General features: G+C 41.9%; 1 protein-coding gene across 1 annotated transcript in view; it reads left to right on the top strand.

The window, feature by feature from the left end:
- DLGAP1 (DLG associated protein 1) overlaps positions 1–26,316 on the top strand; it is a 771,821-nt gene that overhangs the window by 438,989 nt on the left and 306,516 nt on the right. Inside the window, 1 exon segment of the mRNA XM_047697015.1 lies at positions 11,794–12,822. Coding sequence (XP_047552971.1) covers positions 11,866–12,822 — 957 coding nt within the window. The 5' untranslated portion in view covers positions 11,794–11,865.

Here is a 26,316-nt window from a genome sequence, read left to right as displayed (position 1 = left end):
AGCAAGCTCCATTTGGCGCCACTCAGCTCCTTATCCAGGAGCACAGTGCCTATGCTGAAGAGGCATTATTCCTGGGATAAAGATAGTCATATTATTTCTTCAAATTACCACATTTACTCCATGAAAATACCACGTTTCCCAGGCAGGAGACTTCCCATCCGTGTATTTATTTGGCTACCATTCATCAAGTGTGTACACTCTCGATCAGGGACCTTCCCAAGAGGTGGTAAGATGAAAATGAGAGAGGTGGTCTCCTGGGACAGATAGGCATGTGACACAATACATTACAGCAGGCCCTTCCAGTGCCTGGTGGGGTTAAGAATAATCTGTGCTGCGAGAACACATAAGATGGTCGTTAACTCTGCCAACTGGGTTCCATAAAGGTTTCTCCCCAAAAGTGACAGCGGAGCTGGAATGTGAAGGAAAAGTATGAGTTTAAACCTAATGCAGGGGAGGAAGAGGTGCATTCTGGGAAGAATCATAAGCATGATAAATAGACAGTCCAGTTCAGTAGTTCTCAAAATGTGGTTGTTCCATCAGCATCACAATTGCCAGGGCATCTGTCAGAAATACAGATTACTGGGAATCACCCCAGAAACTCTGAAAATGGTATCCACGAGTCTTGGTCTTGGCAAGCCCTCCAGCTGATTCTTAGGCTCACTCAGCTTGAAGAACCATTGTTACGGTCAAGTGATGGTATCAAGTAAAAGAAGAACTACATTAACAAAGTATTTATCTTTACATGATACAGAGCTATCTGGGTAGATATAGATTTTCCACCCCTACTCCAACTTTTCCACAAAGGATGAGTTAATAAGATTATGTAGCTCATGAAAGGACATAAAGGATATAGCCAAGGGAAACATAATGGAAGTAGAATAAAACCATTATCATTTGTCATACATTTCCCAATAAATGTCCTAATATTCAAAGCAGGTGTGGAAACACGTTTGTCTTCCAAGGGTCACAGTACCTGCAAGATTAAATGGCAGCTGTTAAACACACAGCTTTGTGAATGTGGAGACTAGAGAGGTGTCCCCGCCACAGTCCCTCATTCAGAAGCTTCATATCAAATGGAAGAAACTCAGACAAGGCCTGAATATTGAGGCCATGCTCGCTATTCTCAGACAATCCAACTCACATCTGGATAGTATCATCAAAGACAAAAGAGAGCGGAGGCAGAAGAGCCAGAGGGGAGATGAAATAGTCAGATTTAACAACAACAACAACAAAAATTAAAAACCAGAGTAAGCATTATAGATCACCCTGAGAACCTCATCTTGGAAGGAGGGGCTTCCCTGGACTGCCTGAACCTCCTAGGCTGAGATGCCTTCACACTCCTTACGTCTAGCAACTTCTACATGTGTTTTTTTCCAAAAGCTTTTTCCTTGGTGCATTATAGGTGCAACACGTCTCACGCCATCTAGGGCTTGATTAGCATGTGACTTGTATTATTTTCTGACTGTTCACGCTTACGTCGTTTATCTCCTCAACTAGGTCAGAAATTAGAAGAAGGTCTCTCACTTCCATGCTTCCTTTAGCACAGGGAAGATTTTAAGAGGAGGCTGTCTTTGTACCTCTTCTGGAAGGAGGAATGAGAATTGGCTCCATGAGCAGAGATGAGTGTTTAAGAGAACACAAGACACAAGGACACTGGAAAGCGAGGCATGTGGGGAAGTGTGTGTGGAGCCCAGGGCTGCTGGCGTAAGGGGGGGGGGGGGGGGGGCGGATAGAAGACAAGGCCGTCCGGTAGCAAAAGTGTAGATCATGAAAATCTCCCACTCTGGGTCATATGCAAAGGCTTAGATTATATTATAAAAGTGTAGGAAGTATGGAAAGAACTTAAAGTGAAAAATGGCCTGATCAGTTAACAAATCATACTGTTAGGATTATGGGAGATGCTGCTGGGGCGGGGTGGGGGGTGGGGTGCAGGCTGTGCGTGCGCATGCGCTAGAGGGGGTGGGAACAAAGTCATTACGGCTTAGTGTTACCAGCAGAGTAGGTTCAAATTTTACTAGCTATATTATCTCAGAAGACTTGTTTAATCTTCAGTAGCCTGTCTTCTTATCCAGAGAATAATCTCTCTCACATATTGTTTGATGATGAACTAAGTTAACGCATTTAAAGTCCTCAACATGTGCCTGGTATATAGGAGCTCAAAAATGTTTCTAATGATTGTGGTTACTAGAGGCAGAAGGACCACTCCTTTTTTATTCACTTAGCATTTGTTGGTTACTGTCTTTGTTTTTCCAACCAAGTCCAGATGAGACAAGAGAAAGGGAGTCAAGGGCTTGGAAGAGCAGCAACAGAGGCAGGAGCCCCGCCATGTTCTTCCCATTCAGCTTTGAGATTGGAGCAGAGTTTGGACACTGAGAACTTGGCATGGCACATCCCGTCCCCAGTGACATTCACAGCCCCTGTGTGGAAGAACAGAACAATGGTGGTGTCACACCTTGGTTTTATGTTGTTCAGAATAGATGAGGCAGAAAGAAGAATCGTAGTGCAAGGAGCAGAAGGTGCTTACAAAAGGACATTTGATGTGATATGTGTCTCAGGCCAGCAAGGGAAGGAAGTGAGACACTGGGTGCTGACAGAAATAGAGAAATGGAAGTCATTGAGGAACTGGAGAACAGAAGAAACTATCCTGAGAGCCATCAGAGAGCCAAAGGGGAGAGAAGGGAAGGAGGAAACGTGAGACATGGGAGGTGGGGTTGGGAATAATAAGAATCCTTAATTCTTTTTATAGTGCCCAGGGCACTTCATGTAAACCACAGTTATTCAATAAATAGACGTTGAATTAAATTCATATGCCTACATGTGATTTGACTCCGCGCCCAGTACATTGAAAGAATATAGTCTGCGGTCTTACAGGCTAACACCCTTACCTGTCAAAACTAAGAGATTTTCATCCAGGCACAGTGATTGTCGTCATGTTTTCTTCTCTGTCACAGCAACAGTGTTTCAGGAAGCTCTGTGGAGAAGGATTTGTTTGTTTAAAGTTTAAGATCGGGTGTAGAAATCCAGAGGGGAAGGAACAACCAGTTCTGAAATGAACAAATAATGATAATAAATGAAAAGGAGTTTCATTGCTGTATATGTGAAGAGTAAGAATAAGGTCCTTTAAAAACTATGTGAACAGGGAAGCAGCAGGAGTGGTGTTTGAGAAATTTCTAATCTCATGCCCATCAACAGCAGCCATCATGGGGGCTGGCGGGGGTGGGGAGGGGCAGAGAATGGAGACCCACCTGCAGAAAACACTCCAGACACACAGCATTGACAATGGTTAGCTGCAGAGGCTGCCCATCTCAGCCTCTGGGTGCTGACCACCTCTCTCTTGTGCAGGCAGGAGCTGATGATAACACTGAAAGAACGAAGGCGAGATCTGAATGAGTTTCCGTAGGCTGTTGAAGCCAATACGTACTTACAGTGGTAAAAGCCATTTAAAGATGCCTTAGCAGTTCTGAATGGGCCACTTCTGAGACTCACATCTGGGGCCTGTGGGACATAGGACACTTTGGTGGTGCTTCTCTTATGCTTGCCGTTGGCCCAGCTGGACAGGAGGGTCTCTTTCCTTGCATAAGGATGCTTTGGGGGCCTGCCATGGTTCTACCACAGACCTCTGGGCCCTGGCCATTCTGGGCAGGGAGCTGGCCTGGGCTAGATGTGGAAGGTTGCTGGGCAGCTTCTCTGTTTCTTTCCCTGGGGCTACATGGATCTGCTTCTCTCTGCCTGTTTACTCCTCTCCCCTCCCCTTCCATGTTTCTTCTGCAGCGCCCTTGTCTCTGCGGCCCCACCATTTCAAATAGTACTTGACTTTCCCTTCTGAGGTGCCAACACTGGCCTTTCCTCTCTTCCACTTTGCAGATAAGCTCATGAAGGTTCAGTGACTCTAGGAACGTTTCCATTTAAATTTCCGGGAGCCAGCATCTGATTTAGTCAGCTAGGCTGTGCATGGATGGCCCTGAGTTGGGTCTTCAAACCCGGTGCAATGAGCTCAGAGGAGAGAGCAATCGCCTTCAACGTTCCTGGCCAGGACAGCAGCCGCAGAAGCTGCGGGCAGGGGAAAAAACTTCCCCAAAGCAGGTGTCAGCTGAAAAGGCTCCCACAGAAAGGACCACTACAGGTCCTTTTGGCACCTCGGTGCTCAGTAGATTTGTACAGCAAACCTGGGAAGAAAAGCAAGCAGCATATGAAAGAAGGAAATTTATGAGGGGAGGAAAAACCCCCTTTGATTCAGGTAAAAAAATATACATATAGTCTGGCTCTGAAGCAAGTTGTCTAGAATGTGCCAGAACATGTTCACGGGACTATTTAGCTGGTTATGAGAGATGTAGACAAAAATAACCCCATTTTCATCAGGGGCGATTTCCGCTGCTTCTTTTCAAGTTGTGCTGTGCTGCTTTGATTGTCACCGGCTTTGCATTTTCCCTTTCTCCACCATGGCTGTCTTTATAGCCCATGGAAGAGTTTTATTCTGTCATCATTCCTGTTTCTCCTACATTGATCAGCGGCTTGCATATCTTTCCCAGCATTATTTTGTTTTTGGTTTTGTTTTGTTTTGTTTTGAATAGACACTGATGGTCTTTGCTCTTTTCTGTGAAAATTCAGCAGACATGTGTTTTTGCCCATAAGATCAGGTCTCTCCCTGCCACCGTGCCTCCCCAAGAACTATTGGCCATGGCAGGTCAAGGCAAGCACGTTCTCTCCCAGGGGAATCCATCTGTAGGCATAGCTGAGGTGACCAGACCCTCTCCTAGAAATCCCAATGAGATCAGTTCCACAGAGAGCACATCTCCAAGGTCACATAGAGTCAGAACTGTCACCTTCCAAAAATCACCAGTCCAAAATAACGCTGTGAGATTTTTATAATATACTGCCTCAATTATCTCCACAATGAAAATCCCCTCCTAAGTTCTATGAGATTTTACTCCACCGGCAATAAGTATATACCAATATTAATGAGGACTTATTGTTTCTCAAGAAATATCACTGTCCACATTTTTATGCTTAAAAGTCAAAATGAAACCCCTTTTTGAAAGCTTTATCTGAAGACAAAGGCAGTTGGAATTGTGCTACCTACTGGGACCAAACTGGAGGAGGTATGGGTTGTTGCTTTTGTGTTTTGTATTGTTGGGGGTTTTTTTGTACAATATCATATCTTTTGAAAGGAAATGCTTGAAAGGGACTTATTTGTAGAAGCAGACTGACTGAAGGAGTTATTCACAAATAAAATCCAACTGCAGATGATTAGGATAGCAATTAATGTTAATGAAAGGGCAGAATACATTTACGGCTTAGCAGTGTATTCTGAATAATATAACTGGTGTGTTTCAGACTGTGTTTGTTTAAAGGTGCTCTAACGGTATTTGTATGACTTCAAAATAGAATACATGAAAATCGTTGAGTAGGGAAGTCTGAAAAACTGAAAGAGAATGGCATTCAGCCATCTTTTGTAGCTACAGATTCAGCAGGTCAGAAAATGTCTGAAAAGTAGACCCTTAACTTTGGGCAACGTTAACTCACACCCTGACTTCCTCTAGGTTTTCTGTTTACTTTTATCCTAAAATGGCATAGCTTTGTTTTTCAGTAGTGTGTTAGTGAGAATCATTCCTCTACTTTTATTTAAAATCACAAGCCCATTAAACATTCATAAAGTTCTTTCTTCTTGATCTCCATAGAATTGGGTTTTATTACTAAGAGAGTAAAAAATTGCTGATAGAAAACCTGCATCCATTTGTTTATTTAAATTCAGTTATTTAACATATAATGCATCATTAGTTTCAGAAGTAGAGGTCAGTGATTCACCAGTCTTATATAACACCCTGTGCTCATTGCATCACGTGCCCTTCTTAATGTCCATCACCCAGTTACCCCATCCCTCCACCCACCTCCCCTCCAGCAATCCTGTTTATTTCCTATGATTAAGAGTCTTTTACAGTTTGTCTCCCTCTCTGATTTTGTCTTGTTTTATTTTTTCCTCTCTTCCCCTATGATCCTCTGTTTTGTTTCTTAAATTCCACATATGAATGAGATCATATGATAATTGGCTTTCTCTTATTGACTTATTTCGCTTCACATAATACCCTCTAGCCTCATCCATGCTGTTGCAAATGGCAAGATTTAAGGGGCTTCTTTGACGACTGAGTTGTAGTCCCTTGTATATATACACGGCATCTTCTTTATCCATTCATTTGTGAATGGACATCTGGGCTCTTTCCCTAGTTTGGCTATTGTGGACATTGCTGCTATAAACATTGGGGAACCTGCATCCATATTCCATAGAGTTTTGTTCTGTGCAGAAAAAGTGCCCTATGTATTTAGACAATAGTGGAAACACACATGTGTGAGCAGAGAGGCCTGCAAAGGGAGGCACCGCCCCACTGGGCCACATTCTCACCTTCCTTGGAGGTACTCTTTCCTCCTTTTCAGTGTCCTCCTGAACAGCCCAAGCAAGAAATGATTGCTTCTTTTAGATTCCCTTGCCTCTCTCCTCCCCTAGATTCAGTCTGTAGCTGGGGAAATCTTGAGTACATGGATGGCCATGACACTGTGTCTTTTAAATCACTCTCATGGAGTACCACCACCTGCAAAGCCAAGTCCTGGGTACTAGGATAGCTTACGAAAGTTCCTGGGGATTTGGCCTTGACTGACCATCTTGCTTAAGCATCTCGCTTAAGGTTCAGAGGCAAGCATCAGAAAACAATAACAGTGGCATAGGCAAAAATAAAGGTCTCTTTCCTCCGGCTTAAGCAGGATGCAGAGCTGGGCTGCCATGGTCCTCCACTTTGGCCGCTTCTTCATCTTGTGCCGCTCCAACAAGGAGTAAAGAAGGGTATGCCTTGCACTTTAGAGAAGTGCACATGCCATTTCCAATCATATTCCATTAGCCAGAATTAGTCACCTGTGCACATCTAGGGAGACTGGGAGACATAGTCATTATTCTGAAACTACTTTATACTCTTTAACAAGGGAATCCTTTCTCTCTCTATTTCATTGAATGTTACAATCTGACATGGACAGGTTGCATGGAGGAAAGCCAAAAAGGCCACTTGACCCTGAAAAGACTTGTGGAGATTTCTTCATCCCAGTGTGTCCCCAGACCAGAACACAGTGCTCCCTGTTCTCCTGGACAAGGTCCCTCGCATTGTCTTTCTAAAGCAAGTCATGATGGTCTAGTTGTCAGTCTTCACTGAGAGAGTAGAAGCCCTTCACTTGGTTCTTCTATCTGCATGTAAAGAAAAATCAAGAACAGTAGCTCTAAATAAAGACATGCAGAGAAATCAAAGTGAAATAAGGACTTGCCAGCTTTGCAAGACTATTTTCCCCTTGTCAGCATCTTCTAATATATGGTTGGGTTGTTTTTCCCTCGGGTCTAATAAATTACCTACCTTGAGAATTTCCTTTACAGTGCTGGATCGTTCTTGCTTTAGTCATCACTGGTACAGCAATGCTTCTGCTCCAGGTGTGGGAACTCTAAAAACCAGGCACATATCAGGTACCTGAGTGGCCCAGTCAGTTAATCCTCCAACTCTTCGTCTCTGCTCAGGTCATGATATTGGGGTTGTGGGATCAAGCCACACACTGGGTTCTATGCACAGCATAGAGTCTGCTTAAGATTCTCTCTCCCTCTCCCTTTGCCCCTTCCCCCCACTCCTGCACTCTTTCCCTCTCTCAAAAATAAATAGTCTTTTTTTTTTTTAACAGATGTTTTTGGGGAAAAAAAAACCAGATGCATTTCATACCTCAGAGCTCATCTCATGGTGGCCAATATAGTCAAGAAATTTTCCAAGCCAAAAATCAGAACGTATGGTCTGACAGTAAAATCGAACTTAAGAGGACAACAAAACACAATTTTGAAGTCATAGTGAAGAAAAATATCAGAGATAATCGCTGTAGTCATAGAAACCCTTATGAAGGCCTGTTGACCCATACTTCCCACCCTTGTTCAAAAAAGGAAGGCATGAAAGGCAATTTCCCTTTCCATTTTGAGAAATCTTTTATGGCCACTTAAAATCTAATTCAGGGGCTAACAGCTTCCTTTCCCAAGAATACAGAAGATAATAGGAATTGTTATTCCTCTTTTTTCTTGACTAGGTCATGTCTCTCTGAGCACATTATAAGCCTTTGGCCATTACAAATTTGCTATATGCATTTGGTTGGCCAAGGTATTGAGTTGTTTATTTGGCCTGGACCAGAAAGACAGATTGAGCATTTAGAAATGTATATGATTGTTTATTTCCATTTTTTCATGACCTTATTTGCCCACATCCTAAAGAAAAGGGAATAAGATCTCAGTATCCTTTTACAAATATTAAGAAAAAGGAAAACTAACTTATTTATCCTTGCTGCAATGTATCACCCTCTAAGAAATATAAGTGCTTGACTCTGTGCTGAAAATCATACACTTATATTTTAGTAAAACTTACGCTGTGTCTGCTACAAAAATTATGTTGGTGACATCATTTAACTAATTCACCACAAATGGCTTTGTAAAAGCTCTTCATTTGCTCTGCTAGTCCTCAGGTAACATTGTTTTATGTCAAATGCTGCTGTTGTAGTAAAGAAAACTAAATACTGAACAGTGACAGTTTTGTTCATTTTGGGGTAAATATGTATAATTCATGTTTTCAGCTCTTGCCATTTTCACATTTTACTTTGTAGAAAGTAGCTACCTGAGACCCAGCTACTTCAGAAGGAAAATTTTGAAGTATCATTTCATTATTTCACAGAGATTCTTTTTTTTTTTAATAAATATTTTTATTTATTTATTTGACAGAGAGAAATCACAAGTAGGCAGAGAGGCAGGCAGAGAGAGAGGAGGAAGCAGGCTCCCTGCTGAGCAGAAAGCCCAATGCAGGGCTTGCACCCAGGACCTGGGATCATGACTTGAGCTGAAGGCAGCAGCTTAACCCACTGAGCCACCCAGGTGCCCCTCACAGAGATTCTAATATGTGTAATCCTAAGACTTTTTCTGTGACTATAACCCTATTGGGTTGTTATTTTTTGTGGGTGTTTTTTTTTTTTTTTTACTTTTAAGTCCATATTTAAAAGCCAAAAATGTCTTCAATGGGACCTGTTTTATATAGAGAGACTCCCTCATGCAATGGATTTTTCCATCTAAATTAGTTTGTGCCACAGTTTTGCCAAAAACATGTTTTTAACCCTCTTAAATCCTGCCTTCCCACAAACTAATCACAGGATCATAATGTCATGCAAAGCAGTCCAAAAGTATTTTTGCAAAAATCTCCTTCCTCATTAGTCTCTGTTCATTGGGGAAGTTTTGATTTACCTGACCCACAGATATCATGAGTCCTTCTTGCCTTTATATCTCTTCAGGTGTCAGTTTCTTTCTGTCCTTCAGAACAGACTGTCTTCTGTCTAGAATTCCTATAGTGGGTAGGGGAGGCAAGCTCCTCAGACTTTAAGTTCAAGACAGGTAGAGAACATCAAGAGGTGGGATATTCTCTGATGAGCCAGCCATGGAGGCTCAGAAGTCAAAGGTTCACAGAGGTAGAAGGAGCATCCATCTTGCCTGCCTTCTCCTGCACCCTGAAACCACTGGTCTCTGGAATGCCCATGAGATGGTCCCTTCCTTGCACATGCCCCTTCTCTTGTCACACAGTCATCTTTTCACTCAATACACTTCACTCGAATCACAGTCTGGACCACACTGGGAAATTTTGCATTGATGCATTAATTTATTGAATAAATATCTTACCCAGTTTGCAACATCAGCCAAGCATTTGCTGGGTACTGGATGGGTAAAACATAGTCCCTACCCTCAAGGAACTCATAATTTAGTAAACTAACCAATTTCAAAAGACTCCAGTGATTAAACCGCCTTGATCAGTTTTGCTGATCCATTAATGCAGACACTGAGAGACTAGGAGAAAAACAAGGAGTCATAAAATCTGGATAGGGATTTTCAACATTGTCAGGAACTCCCATATACAGTACAGCCCATGGAATAGAAAGACCTGACCTCTCAAAAGTGTGCATTTTTCTTCATTAGGCCATGTATGTGTGTTTTATTGTGTTGTGGTTGTTTTTAAAGTAAACGATTTATCTCTCCCTCTCTGAATATCTGAAATGACATTAGTGATATTTTGGACAGTCATGTTGGCTTTTCAGGACAACTCTTATTATGACAATTTTTGTTACAGGAAGCTTTCAAAATAAATCAGACTGTTAACAGGATCTCAGTCAGTTCCCAAAGAAGTTAGACTTGAAAGAAGATACTCTGCCCTGTGGAACAGCAGCCTCTGCTACTAAAGCACAGGGAAGACCTGTGCTTGGAATGAGCTGAGTTCCCACAGGTGGATCTGTTGGGGTCACTTCTCTCTGAGGCAGATCTGCTCTCAGGCCCAGGCCCTCTGTGTCCTCAGGAATATTTCCAGGGCCTTTCCTTTGGCCATCTTTCTATTACTTGTGAACATTTAACTAGAAACCTTTAAACCAGGAAGTGGAGATACCATGATATTCAAACTAGTTAATTCAAGCTTATCCTTCAATCACTCTCCATTTGTTAAGGAAGAAACTCTTGGGGCTCCTGGATGGCTCAGTTGGTTAAGAGTCCAACTCTTGGTTTTGGCTCAGGTCATGATCTCAGGGTTGTGAGATGGAGCCCTGGGTCAGGCTCCACACTCAGCTTGGCATCTGCTTAAGATTCCCTCTCTCTTCCTCTGCCCCTTTCCCCCATTCTCACCTCCACACTTTCTGTCTCTCTCTCTCTCTCTCTCTCTCTCGAATAACTACATCTTTAAAAATAAAAAAGTAGAAGAGGAAGAAGCAGCAGCTCTTGATCCCTTTAATGACAGAAAACAGGGGCAGATTTTCTCTACAGCTCTGATTTATTTGCCACTGTCACTATTTTCCATTCTTATTACTGTGGTGCTGGGGTGGGGGGGGAGTTATTTGCGAGCTGTAATTGTTACTACAGAATTCTAATAGGAAGGCATGTGACAGAAGATAGAAAGATATATCCTGAAGTTATAAGGGGCCAGTCACTTCTCTCATTTTTTTCCACCCACATTTATTTTATTTACATTAATGGAGTACTTACTGTGTGTTTACCTAACTGGCCTGGAGCTAGGTAGAGAGATAAAAAGGTGACTAAGAGGTAAGCCCACCTACAAGAGACAAATGAAACTAGCCAGGGAATGCCCGAGACAAACAATTCCATAGGAGCTGAGAGAGTGTGAGGCAGATGCCATGGAAACACAGAGAGGAACTTATTCTCTCTGCAAGCAGGGATCAGCAGAGACTTCCCAGAGAAACTGAGCCCTAAGGGTGTGCATGCTTTACTTTTAACAGACAATTAAGACTAAAACCAGAGAAGCAAGGGAAAGATCCATCCATTTACTGGAATCCTAGAGGGAGGGGGTTTGCTTTCAGGTAATGTTGAAACAATTTAGCATTTTATGGTGAGTGCTGTGAATTGTGTAAGACTGATGATTCACAGACCTTTACCCCTGAAACAAATAATACATTATATGTTAATTAAAAGAAAAAAAAAAGAATCGCCTGGGGGGAAAAAAACAATTTAGCATTTTTATAGTTTCTTTTTCCAGGTTCACTAGCTTTCACCCCTACCATCTCGGGGTATCTGACTGGAGTGGGCTTTCCCACCCTACAGAGGGGATAGAGCTTATCCAATAACGTATTAAAACTGCTTTCAAGGGCCCTGATGAGTTCTTCTGCCAGAAAGGGAACACAGTAGTAGACACTCAAAAGTGCAACATCTATTTACCAAGTGTTAACCATCGTCCCTCTCTTATTCTTCGTTACCCCCAGGTCTTTGCAGAAGACGGGTCTGGAACCTAACCACGGGGTGTCCATGACCCCCGAGGTTGCCGCCCATCAGAAATGAAAGGGTTATCGGGCAGCCGCAGCCACCACCACGGAGTCACCTGTGATTCGGCCTGTGACTCACTGTCGCACCACTCCGACCGCAAGCCCTACCTGCTGAGCCCGGTGGAGCACCACCCCGCGGACCACCCCTACTACACTCAGCGGAACTCCTTTCAGGCGGAGTGCGTGGGCCCCTTCAGCGACCCGCTGGCCAGCAGCACCTTCCCGCGCAGGCACTACACATCGCAGCAGGAGCTGAAAGACGAGTGTGCCCTGGTGCCGCGCACTCTGGCCACCAAGGCCAACCGCATCCCCGCCAACCTCCTGGACCAGTTTGAGAGGCAGCTGCCGCTCAACCGGGATGGCTATCACACGCTGCAGTACAAGCGCACCGCTGTGGAGCACCGCAGTGACAGCCCCGGCCGCATCCGGCACCTGGTCCACTCGGTCCAGAAGCTCTTCACCAAGTCGCACTCCCTGGAGGGCCCGTCCAAGGGCAGCGTCAACGGGGGCAAAGCCAGCCCCGACGAGACGCAGACCGTGAGGTATGGCAAGCGCAGCAAGAGCAAGGAGCGCCGCGCGGACCCCAAGGCCCGGCCCAACACCTCCCCGGGCTGGTGGAGCTCCGATGACAACCTCGACGGCGACATGTGCATCTACCACGCGCCGTCGGGCGTGATGACCATGGGCAGGTGCCCTGACCGCTCGGCCTCGCAATACTTCATGGAGGCCTACAACACTATCAGCGAGCAGGCGGTTAAGGCCTCCCGGAGTAACAACGACGTCAAGTGCTCCACCTGCGCCAACCTGCCTGTCAACCTGGACACGCCGCTCCTGAAGAAGAGCGCATGGTCCTCCACTCTGACAGTCAGCCGTGCCAGGGAGGTTTACCAGAAAGCCTCGGTTAACATGGACCAGGCCATGGTGAAGTCAGAGTCTTGTCAACAAGAACGCTCCTGCCAGTACCTTCAGGTACCATTTATGTCAAGTGATGGATGCTTAGAAATCATACCTGCTCATTGTGTGGTGTTTTCTCCTGAGTCCTAGTCTTGGCTTTGCTGTGAATTGCCTGCATGAACCTGAGCAAATTATTTAGCATTTCTCTGGCCCACTGCTCCTATCAGGAAACAAACTGGCTACCCAACTCCATCCAGTTATCTTGAGATACTAGATATAAAAGTGCTTTGAAAAGCACACCTACATAAATCCAAAGAGTTATTAATGTTTAGTGTTCCTCTTTTGTCTGAGGGAACATGGAATAGGGAGGCAAGAAAAGGGGAATCGACACAGAATTTTAAAATAAATCCATTTTTCCCCCACAAAAGTCAACAATGATCTTTTGAATTTTGGAAGGAGTTTAATTAGATCTATCCAGAGAGTTTTTGTTTTTATTGTAAAATTCTGCCTTAAGCTATTTGTTTGGAAAACTTGATCTATATCCTTACCATTGCAATTGTTATCACCACCTCCAACACCAACCATACTCCCACCTGAACCCCCAACCCCCAGGGCACAGGGAATTGGAATAATGCCCTGGGCCCTGAGGAGGTGGAGATCAAGCCAATTTGGGGACCTGACAAGCACAGCTGCAGAGACCCAGGACAACAGAGAAGAGAAGGAAAAGCAGGGGGGAAGCATCCATGCAATAAAATGCAATTAATGTCAGCGTGTAAATCCCACACACGTATAGATCCAAGGCAAGCTGCTCCTCCTCTTCCAGTCTCCTCATGTCTCTCCCTAATGCCCTTCCATTCACTGAACCTAGATTCCCCTAGATAAAAATGTCAGCAGCAGAGTCTTTTTCTTCTCCCTCTCCTCACCACCCTCCCCCCACCCCGCCCCGGGGCCAATTCCTCTATCTGGTAATTGTCATCTTCCCCAAGATATAACCATCCCTTAAAAAGACCCTCATATTTTTCCTGTTCATGGTGTCTTTTTTTCCTCTCTTCTCTCCTGGTACACCCAAGTTTTGTTGTTGTTGTTGTTTTTTAATTTCTGTTGGACTATAAAGGCATGACATAATCATTTCACACTACCATCCTAAGAAGAAGTGCAAGAAAAAGTCTTCCACTGAGAAATTCAACTTTTTGCTCTCTGAATTGCTCCTGACAAACCTGGTTCCCTTGAAAATGCCTATACCTAGCCCTGAGAATATGCCAGGCTGGCAGTCACTGGGCAAGGACAGTGTCAGAGTCCATCCCAGTGTTCAGAAGAAGCCACCAATATGTGGGTAGTTTTCACAAATAGCACACAATTCCATGGTCAGTTCTTCCCACTCAGAGTGGTATCGTCTTATTTACTATAAGGTTGCTAGAGGAGTTAAGCCATCAAGAATTTTTAATGGAATTTTTAGAGCTAAAGAGTACATTTATTCCAACCTCCTCATTTAGCATATAAAAAACTAACCTTGAGGGGCACCTGGGTGGCTCAGTGGTTAGGCCTCTGCCTTCAGCTCAGGTCGTGATCTCAGGGTCCTGGGATCGAGTCCCACATCGGGCTCTCTGCTCTGCAGGGAACCTGCTTCCTCCTCTCTCTCTCTCTCTCTCTGCTTGCCTCTCTGCCCACTTGTGATCTCTCTCTGTCAAATAAATAAAATCTTAAAAAAAAAAAAACTAACCTTGAAGAAAGGTAAAGGCTTAGCGGGTTATACTGTTGTACTGTTAGTATAGAGGGAGGAGAGAATCCAAATCACTTAATTTATAGAAATGACCATAACAAGGGTTACAGCTGAAGGCTTTAGAAATTCTTTAAGCTTATCAATCTTACCCACCACCTAGAATAAAGTATTTTAATTAGAATGTCTGTCCCAGGGGTGCCTGGGTGGCTCAGTGGGTTAAAGCCTCTGCCTTCGGCTCAGGTCATGATCCCAGAGTCCTGGGATCGAGCCCCGCATCGGGCTCTCTGCTCAGCAGGGAGCCTGCTTTCCTTCCCCTCTCTCTGCCTGCCTCTCTGCCTACTTGTGATCTCTGTCTGTCAAAAAAAAAAGAATGTCTGTCCTGAAGAAAGGATGGGTAATGAGATAGGAGCCCTAGAACAGGATAGTTTAACTATGAAAGTTCTGTAATGGGTAGCAAAACAAATAAACAAACAAACAAACAAAAAAGGCAAAAAAAAAAACCCACACAACAACAACAACAACAAAATCCACAACGAATTAAAAAAAAAAAAAAAAACCTGGACTTTAATAAGTAGTGATAAGATTAGATGAGAAATATCAGATTAAAGATGAAAACTCTGCAAGGATCCAGAACCAGCCTTTGTTAATGACAAAATTAGTATCTTTTAACCTTTTTTATGCTTGCATGATTGCCTATGTTCTTCCTACCTCAAATTCATTTTTCTTTCTTTTTTATGCCTTTTTGCAGTAAAAGGCTCAAGTAGTGGAGAAAAGTGGAAGGAAAAGGAAAGAAAGCAGGAAACTGATATTGATTGAAAACCTACAATGTATCAGAAGCTGTAGCAAATGTTTTCACATTTGTTATTCCATTTAATTTTCAAGATAATCCTGACAGCTTGATACAATAATACTCTGATTTTACAAGAAAGGAAACTGAGATGAGAAATATCAAGTGATTTTATTTTTTTATTTTTTTAAAGATTTTATTTATTTATTTGAGAGAGAGAGGGACAGAGTGAGAGAGCATGAGAGGGGAGGTCAGAGGGAGAAGCAGACTCCCCATGGAGCTGGGAGCCTGATGTAGGACTTGATCCCAGGACTCCGGGATCATGACCTGAGCTGAAGGCAGTCACTTAACCAACTGAGCCACCCAGGTGCCCTATCAAGTGATTTTAAAGCCACACGGCCAAAAAGTTGAAGAACTAAGAATTAGACTTACATCTATTTGAGACAAAATAGCTCTTTCCAGTACATCTCAGCACAGTCCTGGAATCAAGGGCATGAAAATATTGAACAAGAGGAATAAAAATCTGTAGAGTAAACATATTATTATTAAAAGCGTTTCAGTAAAATGAGAAAGAAAGCTTGAAAATTTAAGTATGAGATTTAGTATCGTAGCATTATTACAGCTCATATTCAAAGGTTTGGGAATTCTATTTTTAAGTTATTTACCTTCTTTTAAGCCAGTTTTTTAATGAAATATTTGAGGCTTACGCAGAAGTATAAAGAAAAACAATTATAAAACAAATACCCAGTTAGGGGCGCCTGGGTGGCTCAGTGGGTTAAGCCGCTGCCTTCGGCTCGGGTCATGATCTCGGGGTCCTGGGATCGAGTCCCGCATCGGGCTCTCTGCTCGGCGGGAGGCCTGCTTCCCTCTCTCTTTCTCTCTGCCTGCCTCTCCGTCTACTTGTGATCTCTCTCTCTGTCAAATAAATAAATAAAAAATCTTTAAAAAAAAATACCCAGTTATATGTAACCCAACTGGAGAAATAACACATTAACTACAATAGATCACATATATGCCTTCCCAATCCTATTTCTGTCCCTTCCTCCCCAGAGTAACAGCTAATCTGACTCACTACCCAAAGGATCTTTGTTTTTAATTCTGGAGTTATTGAAAGATTGAAATGAATTAATATTTTTTATCCTACAATAACTGCAATAATTAACACTGCACCAAGCTAGTTAAACCCTTTAAATATAAACTGAGCTCAAAGGAACACCTTCTTTAATAAATATTGACATTTATCGAGCACCTATTCTGTGCAAGTCTTTCACACTGGGGGGAAATATTCTGTATTTCACTGTGAGCAGGTAGTGTGTCTAGCAGATAAACCAAATGAGAACAGTGGGTTCTTCCCACCCAGTGTGCAGAGATTAAAGTGCTCCTTGTAGGAAGGGAAAGAAGGAGCTGGACATTCACAGGGGTGGGAGGAGAACAGGAAACTCCTGAAACTGGACATTCTCTCCAGCTCTCTTCTTTAGAAGAAAGAGTGACTCCACCATTCTGCCAAAGCTCCTCTCAGGAAGACAGGTGTAGCCAGCCCCTGCCAACTCCCATGGAATGATTTCATTTATAAGCTCATTCTTAGAAGCATATTTGGGGAAATGAAAAAAGAATTTTTTTTCCAGTTCTATTATCTTAATTACCAGTAGTGAAACTGGATTTACAAATGTGTTTGACCTCAGCCTCACAAAGTTTACTGGATAAAACATTGAACTTCAAAGGAAAAGTCTGTGTTCCAGCCCCTGTTTTCCACTAATGTGTTAACTGTCACTCATTAACCAGTGACCATCATCTCAGCTCTCTGGGTCTCCTTCCTCTGCTATAAGATGAGGCATTTGGCCTAGAGAACCTGTGATCTGAGTTCACATTTTTAAACTCCTTATTTACATATGAGGTGTACTAATTAGAGCAATTTTCGAGAGTTGCAAGGCCTGGAAACTCTCATTTAATACATGTCTACCAAGAGTACATGTTTTTCCAATGTTTCTAATTTGCTCTGTAAAACTCTGTGAGGTATTTTACAATTGAAGAAACTGAGATTTAGTAAATTAGGTTAAGTAACTTGCCTAAGAACACACAGTCAGTAAGTGGCAACACGGAGGGTCAGAACAGAGCTGTCCACCTTCAAAGTCTGGATTTTCTATCTACCATGTCCAATCCCAACCCCTTCCAAATATAAAACAGAGGGAAGGAGTGGCATGTAGCAAATACCTGTTATTTGCCAGAAAACACACAGTATCTTTTTTAGTACCTGAAATAACTTTGTAAAGTGTTATGTTTACTCCAGTTTTGCAGGTGACTAAACTAAGGCACAAAAGATTAAATCACTTCCCAAGGAAGGCATATAGTAAGTAAAAGAGCTAAGATTTGATCCTAGATCTGTCTGAGTCGAAAATGTGCTCCAGAAATGGAAATAAGTGCTTTTTACTTTCATTTTATTACCTGTTTTATTCTGTAGCAGATGTATGTGTTCCTTTGACCTCATCTCTGTGAATGTAGATAAGAATGCATGTACATGAAATGTGACCTATCTTAGACAAGCCACGAAGGATCCATCTGTCCCTAGTTTGATTCAAGACTGCACAAAGGTTAAATTAATATTCACCAATAATAGAATCTCACTACTAGCAAAGTTCTGATTCTCTCTTTGGAGAATTGCCACTTGGAATTAATTTAACTTAAGCCATTGCCATTTCTGTTATAAAGAAAAGGAGAAGTCTGTAGGTATTTGGCCTCTGTCTGACATTGACTTAGAAATAAAATACTGTAGCTTGAAATTATGGCAAGATCCAGTTAATACATCAATTGTGATCTGTGCTCACTCACAAGCTGTTTGTAGTTAATAATGATTAAAAAAAAAAAAAAGACTCCCTTTTCCCCCCAATATTGTTATTTTTAAATGTCAAGAATCAGATGTCTGCTGTTTAGAATCTTGTACCACTGCCAGTGACTGTAACAGGGTTTGGAGCAGGGACATGGATTTGAAGACTTTAAAACTGTTTAATTCTCAGTTGAGATGTGGTTGGCTTTTATACATTTGGAATAGAGCATTTATGGCACATCTCCGGGTAAGTGCTAATAGTCAAGTAAATAAAATAGGAATGGGCTCGAAGGAATAAAAGGAGTTTTTGTTGTTGTTTTGGTTTGCTTTAAAAAAGCAGGATTTTTGGTTCTGTATATGCCTCTTTATGTGAACGTTATGTGTTGAGTGACTAGCATATAAAGCCATTCAGAGGAGCAAGATTTTAGATTTCCAACTGTTAACCTGAAAAAAAAAAAAATCCCTTCAATCATGTATTTTGCATTCATCCAGCAGCAGAAACAGGAAAAGGGAAACAAAACGCTCTCTCTCCGGTAGAAGTAGAGACACACACAGGGGGAGAGAGAGGGAGAGAGAGAGAGAGAGAGAGCAAGACAGAGACGGAGAAAGAAAGCCACTCTCAGAGATGAAATTTTAGGAGAGCGAAATGATCGACCTTTTTAAGGCTGAGTGGGTTTCTTCAGTTTGTGTGCAAGTTTCAAGAAATGGAAGGACTGACCAGGTTTGGGTACAACTCTTTTATTACTTTTTATTTGGTGATAGTGTGTTGTTGGTTTGAGTGGGGTTTTCTTGGGGGGGGGGAGGGATAGTTTTTGTTATTTTATGTCTTCTCTAAATAATAGCTAGTGAGATTGAAAGATCTAATAAACTAATGTATGTGCAGATGGTGAGTAAACAGGTTGAGACACTGGAAATACTGGATACCTACAAATCAGTGTCTCCACAGAGGCTTCCTAAAATCTTTAATTGACACATTTGATCTAAGGTGCTAGGTGCTATTAGAGGATATTGTGTGGCTAGTGATTGAAATGTGATCAGTTGTTTTCCATGACAAGTATCCTGAAAGCTTCCTCAATGCTCACCGTTTCTTTGCAAATTAAAATTTCTGGACAGCTGGGGTTTTTTTTTTTCCTTTTCCTTCCTTTCTCCCTCCCTCCCTTCCTTCCTTCCTACCTTCCTTCTTTCCTCCTTCCTTCCCTCCTTCTTTCCTTTCTCCTTCCTTTCTGGGTTGGGTGTTTTTTTGTTGTTGTTGTTGTTGTTTTTTTTGTCTGTTAGTTAAATTAGACTCCACAAAAGATCACTGAAGAATCATTCATAACAAGCATGAACCCAGGATTTTTTTTTCCAGTGCAAGTACAACTATTTTTCAAAATTTTGTTCAAGATTATTTCAGTCTTTGCCTAGTGGGAGTTTCTCCTTCCCTGGCTGAGGTTTTCTTTCCTCTTGTTTTAGAACAATTTAAATTATATTAAATCAATTAAAACTATGTGAAATGTGTGACAGTGCTGAGCAATTCTGCGAGTGACTTTGGTTACTTGGTTACTGCAATGCTTGCTTGCTGCCTTTTAAAAAAAACCATCAGCCACATTAATTAATAATTTTCTTTATTTTTAATTTAAATTGTTTTGATAATCCATTAAGGAGTGTCAAGATTCTTGAATGTATTTCCTTCATGGCTTGCACGATCTTCTATTTTTTTCACTGATCTTAGTAAATATATCCTCTTTGTTGATAGAAAAATGAGGTTACTACCGTCTGATCCTAACTTTGAAGGTAGAATCAAGTGCACAGCTAGCAGAATCCTGGTAATTCTCTCTCTGATTCTAATTCTCACTATTGCCCAAATAGTAGTGGAGATGTGGGGGAAATCATTGGCAAAAGATTGTCAGAAAACTGGGGTCCAGAAAGAGTCAGTGGTAGCCAAAGGAAGCTCGAAAAAGAAATAGGAAATCCTTCTTGAAATCTGTTGAAGAAACTTTATGATTCTTGGTCTGCAATTTCATTATTCTAAAGTAGTTGGCTAGCCACAATCAAAGGTTCCATAACCTGTGTTTTCTGATCAGACAGAGTCCAATCTACTAATGGAAGGTATAGCACTGGTTAGCACAGAAGAGAAAAAAACCAGCCTTGGATCTCCTTCGTGGCCAGTGGCCTTTATTTCCTCTTTCTCTATCCTCCTTAGAAAACAGGTTGCTTGGTTGCAAATTAAAGGCAAAAGCTCCAGGTAATCCTTCGCATTCTCTGGAGAAATAGTCACTCATAATCCCTTGTCCACTTGGGATCATAGCTTTACCCAACTTTACATGAACAGTGATTTGGGACACAGTGTGTGTCCAGTGAATGCTAGGACACACTGGTCTTTTGTTTGAGACGTTATAGGGACTGCTAAAATATACGTGCAGTATTACCAAGTTGGCTTTGATTTGGTGATTAGGTTTTCACCATTTTGTTTTAGGTTCAAAGGCAACAACCTTTCTTATTAGGTTAGTGTGCTCCCTGGTATGCTGTTGAATCACAGGGAAGTTCCATCCTTTCAGGTCTAAACAGTTGAAACCAGAACTTTACATGGTTCAAACCATAATACTCCTCAGTCAGATTTTTTTCCTGTCATTTGCCAGCTTGGTAGAGAAAAATGAAAATTGGCCTTTTCAGGTAAAACCAGGTTACTAATGATATCCACAAAGAATTATGTGACCTCACTGATTTGTATTACTCATTTGAAACTTTGAACACATAACTTTTCCCATTGGATAAAAATAACATGTGTGTATAACTTCCCATCCAGGGCTCATTTATCTGATTCTCATGATCATCTTGCCTATCCCCTATCATTCGGTTCTGTCCTTAGTAACTGACATCTGGAACACTGTTATGGCATGGGGAAATTTTTTTTTACTTAATTTTTATAAATGCATATTTAAATGTTTTTATAAGTTCTTAGACAGAAACCACAGTGGGGGTGGAGGGGTGTCCCTTAATTTTTTTTCAGTGAATGATTTATTCTCCTTCAACCCAGCCCCCTTTCTAGCTAAAAGGTAAATATAAAAAAAATGAATTCATTGTTGTTATACAATTAGCAAAGGTAAAGGAGGGAATAGAGTGTAAGGAGAAGCATGTCTTCTCACTTCTGTTGCTTTTGACCAGTTTTTTATTTCTGTTATTTTTGAACTCTTTTCTCTCTTGGAGAACATTTGTATGACCAAGGAAATTCTGATTCTTTGGTCTTTTAAGTATAAGACTATATAAAACTATCTTTAAAAATGGTTGTTTTTTTATTTGCTCAAGTTAAGCAATATACCCGACTCTGTTTCCATTTCCAAGATAAAGAAACTTCTAATTACATTTGCAAAATGAGTTGTCTAGACAAGTAGATTTTTCTCTTTCATGCACATTAAGTCACTATTCTCTATCAGTTGAAGTTTCTACTCACTGTTCTCACAGAAATAGGAAATTTCCTACAAATTCAGTCTTGTGATATCACAGAATTGTCTGTGAAGCAGAATCATGTGGAGTCCAGAGTTACCACACACAGTATGCATGTGTACAGGTCCGTCTCTACACATTACATCTACATAGACATCCCTGTACCCATACTTCAAAATTTGCATTTATATGTACACTTTCTTTGATCTCTGATTCATGACATAAGATCCATTTTAAACACACAATTTCACAATGTCCATGAAGAAGAATGACTATAAAGTGGGGAATCACATTTTTTGAAGATCTCATTAGAAAACTCATTGCTTTTCCTTTACACTGATTTTATTGAACTTCATCTCAAACCATTAGTATAAACCATTTAGGGGTGCCCATGCCCTACTTCCCTGGTGTGAGGAGAAATCCTTTTCATACAAAGAGACATCCAACAAAAATAAAGGAAATGACTTCTGCTCCACTTGCTTTTTTTTTTTTTTTCCCCTCCACTGTTTCATATAGACTTGCAAAATTGTCTAATGCCTCCCTGGTTTTCCTTTCCAGATGCCTAAAATCTGTGTAAAGAATCAAGCAGGTTTTGTTTTTTTGTTTTCAGAAAAATGATAGTGTTAGCATTTTAGAACCTCCTCATTGGAAGGCCATCTGCTATACCTTCTCACTTACAAATTTCTCCTTGCAAGGTGGATATAGCAACTTCGTACCTACCTAATTCTCATCTAATAATCATCTTATGGAAGAATTCTTTGATATTATTTAGTCCAACCCCCTCTTTCTAAAAATGACAAAAATAAACCCTAGGGAGACACCTTGGCTGATACCAGATCAGTCATCTTGTCGGTAGCAGGCTGAAACCAGCATACTCACTGTCCCTGTTCTTTTTACCATTATGTCTCAAACATCTGTGCAAACCTTTCAGGGTCTTTTCAAAGACTAGCTTACCCATCCTCACCACATCCTTTTAAGGCAGTGGGGTCAAGGCACAAGGAGGCAAAGGGAGGAAAAAACTGATCTCAAAGTTAGATTTGAAGCATGTTTGTGGCTTAAAAGATTCACAAGAGATGAAAATAGTTATTAATTAAATGATTACCTGCAATTTGTAATTCTGTGGTTATTAGTGTCAGGGTAGTAAATTTTTAACATCTGAAAAATAGAAATAGGTATATTTCTCCTGTTATCCCTGTCAGTCCTTCCTGCATCTCAGTGGTCTCATTATGAGTAAACCATGTACCAAAGGGGGACACATGGAGCAGAAATACCGCATGTTTGGATATGTCATCCTTAAGCACTATACTCAGAGCCCTAGGACTGGACTCTGAGGACCATGTACTTTCTCTAGATCTTACACTATCTTGGTAGCCACCTCCCCACACCTCTCATCTTACTTTTCTGGGATAAAAATTGCTAACATAGCTGTGACATGAATCTTTTTTTTTTTTTAATTCATTTTTATGTGTAGCCACCTGCTCTGGAATATTGAGGACAATGATTCCTTAACTTTGTGTGCACAAGAATCACCTTGAAACTGGCTAAAAAATGAGTAATTCTAGATATTAATCCAAAAGATTCTGAATCTGTAGTTCTGGGGTGATTGCAACCCAGAAACCAATCTAAGAGCCACACTGTAACCCAAGTCTAGGGAACTGTCAGATTACATTTACCAACTTATTTACTGAAGGGGGCAGTAGAGTCTAACAGATGAAAACAAGGGCTTCAGGCACTCCATTAACTCTACTATCACTGCTGACTTCTAACATGATTTGGGCCTCCCTTCATTTAGTAATTCCATGTCTGTACCTGTAAAATGGGCCTGATGATATATGACTCTTTTGTTTGTTTGTGTCTTGGAAAAATATTAATTTCTAATTCAGGAAATAAATGAAAAAACAGTGTGAAATGTTTGAGGTTTACAAATCCTCAGACATCAAAATGCTTTACTGCTTCTTCATGTGTTCCATGTACTCTAACATATATTTTGTTTGACCAACTTTCATTAAAACAGGGTTACATTGAGCATATCCGATCCCCTTATAAAGGAAAGCCCTCTCCCGGCGTTGGACGCCAGTTGGTCTTCATCCCTGTGTAGGTTTAAGGCTCCTTCGCACATGTCCCAACTAAACACCTGAGGGTTTCATCCTCAGATGAAGAGATCACAAAGGGTAGATCTTTTGTTAGCTCATCACCAGTGGGTCAGGTTTTCCCACGGCTTATATTTCTTTGTCCACAGAACACAATTCTTCTGGCCTCTTGAAGTTTTAGTTTGTTCACGGAAGACCTGCTTTTGCTTTCACAACTTAAGTTGGCCAAGACTGCCTTATTCCAGGCACGTTTGGTAAGTCAACAGGACAAGTGTAATCAACTGCTCCGGAACTTGTCTACAAGGTGACTCTATCCATTTGCCTCCCGTAATGACTCATCCAGGTTTTCTGAGGAGTATTTCCTGCAGGATGACTTTGGTGGATGGGAGGTCTTCTGCCACTTGTTAGCAGATGACAACAAGCCCTTGTCCATCTCTCTTTTTCGCTCGGGCCCAAAGTCCCAGATGAATCACCTCCATCCCCAAGCCAGCTACACATAGGCTACCTGGCAGCGCTGGTCTGACTGGGGTCCCTCCAGCAATAAATGGGACAGAGAGAGGTGTGCCTTTCGAGTCCCTTTACAAACCCCAACTACTTTTAACCTTTGGAGAATTCATGTCTTTTTTTTCCCTTTATCTCTCCTTAACTAGTATAAGTTTAGCTGGCTTTTCGGTAACTCAGGGGGTGTCAGTGAAAGTAACTGTCATTTGTTTGCAAATGAAACCTGAGCTTTCTGAAAATGATTCCCATGTAAAATCTTTCCCCCATAACACTCCTCCAGCCTTCTAGTTGATTTTAGATAGTTTCCTGTTCTCCCACCTCTTGGAAGTATTCCATGGCACGCTGAGCAGACACTTTTCGTCAAAAAGGCCTATAAATAGCTTATTTTTCCTGCTTGCTGCCTTCACTCTAAGGCTTTCACAAAGGAGGTGAAACAAATCCACCAAAAACAAGAACCCTCCGTGAGGGGTGTGTGGTGAGGCTGATGGAAAATCAGATCCATAGGCCGAAAATTGTCGTGTAGGTCGCTGTACCATATTTGGCTTATGCAATCACTGCACAGAAAAGGAAACATTTTATTTCATGCCAGATGATCTCATGAACTGAACAATCAATCAAAAATGTCTCCTGTGAGTTTTCATGCTTCTTTAAAGATACATATTTTGACTTTTCATGCTGCCAACTGTTACTTATTAGATTCCATTGGTAAATCTACGTAACCAATTCCTGTGGCCGTTCCATGGTAGCAAATTGGAAACCACACCCTTGTTTCTCCTCCAAACTGACCTTGCTTGCCTTCTTTTGTCCTCTACGCCCACCCATCAGTAATACTGCCCCATTTCCCAGAGTGGTATTATAGAACTCCCTGGACACTGCATGTATGCTGGGCAAGGCCTTAGTAACACCCTTCACTGGTCTCACTGCAGTGACCCTCAGAAATCAGATATATGAGGTTAATCATACTGCTTCTTACTTCTACCTCCCCATCCCCTGCACCCTACTAAGCACCAGAGAATTGGGCTTAGCTGGGCTTTCTCCTGTTCCTTTCTTCCTCGTCTCTCTTCTTCCCTGTCTAGGTAGTGAATTTATTAAATAATTGGGAATGGAAGACTAGCCCAGAACCATACTTACAAGGAGGAAACTGAGGCCTGGAAAAAGTAACTGGCATGCCCTTGGTTCCTCAGGTGTAGAGAGCAGTGCAAAAGCAGGCCCAGCAGGAAATCTTTCCCAGTTCCTCTGACCCCAGCTTAGCACGCCACAATCATGTAGCATGAGGCATTCATTTATCTTGGTATTCTGTAAGCTCAAGAAATTCCACTGCCTGACTCACCCCTGCTTTTCCCATTCCAGCCACTGACTGGGTCTGATCTGGTTGTGGTTTAGTCTGTGGCTAGAGTTTCTAGAGAGTGCATCTCTTTGTGTCTCTCTTCTTCACGAACTCCCAGTGAGCATGCATAGTCAATAGAACCAGGTGTCAGAAAGAACTTCAAAGGCCAGTTAGCCCAATGCTTTTTACACCTTTGAAGCACAGAATTCCATATTCAGATGTAGCCAACTTTACGAAAAAATTTAAAACAGAAACAAGAGTAGGAGGATTCAAATCCGAATCCTGTCCCCCTCCATCCACTGTCCTGCTAAAACTTTGATCAAAGTCCAAAACGTGTTAGGTAGCTATCCCAAGTTTGGTAAGTTTAATTAGCAGCAACGGCTCTCCCCGCTGCAGTCCTGGGGCCCCATCTATGAAAACAGCTGATCACGGGGCACCCAGAGTTCGGACTGAGTCACTATAAAATCACTTATTGGCTTTGGCAGGCAAATTCTTACATCACCTCATACCTTGCTCGCCTGTGACCCCGAGAGAGGAGCTGACATTTGGAGAATGCCCAGGGCCCTCGACTCCTTTCCACAGTACCATACTGAGCATCTTCTCATCTCCATTACGGCCAGATGCTCCTCCATGTGATAACGAATGATGGCAATGAGAAAAAGGCGGCAGAGGAAAGGAAAAAAAGGAACATAATGTATTGAGAAAGGCTTATGGGCCTATGCTTCATATATATTGTCCTTATTTCTGAGAGTTAGCAGGGTAACTGTTCATACACAAAATGGGGTAACTAATTTGCTCGAGATTATACTGCCTGGATGTGACATAATGGAGATTTAAACCCTGCTCTGATTCCAAAATCTGTTCACTTTCCAGCATATCATGCTGCCTCTACTTTGGAAA

Source organism: Lutra lutra, chromosome 12 (genome assembly GCF_902655055.1).
Source record: "Lutra lutra chromosome 12, mLutLut1.2, whole genome shotgun sequence".
NCBI lineage: Eukaryota > Metazoa > Chordata > Mammalia > Carnivora > Mustelidae > Lutra > Lutra lutra.
This window is presented reverse-complemented; position numbering and strand designations above follow the sequence as displayed.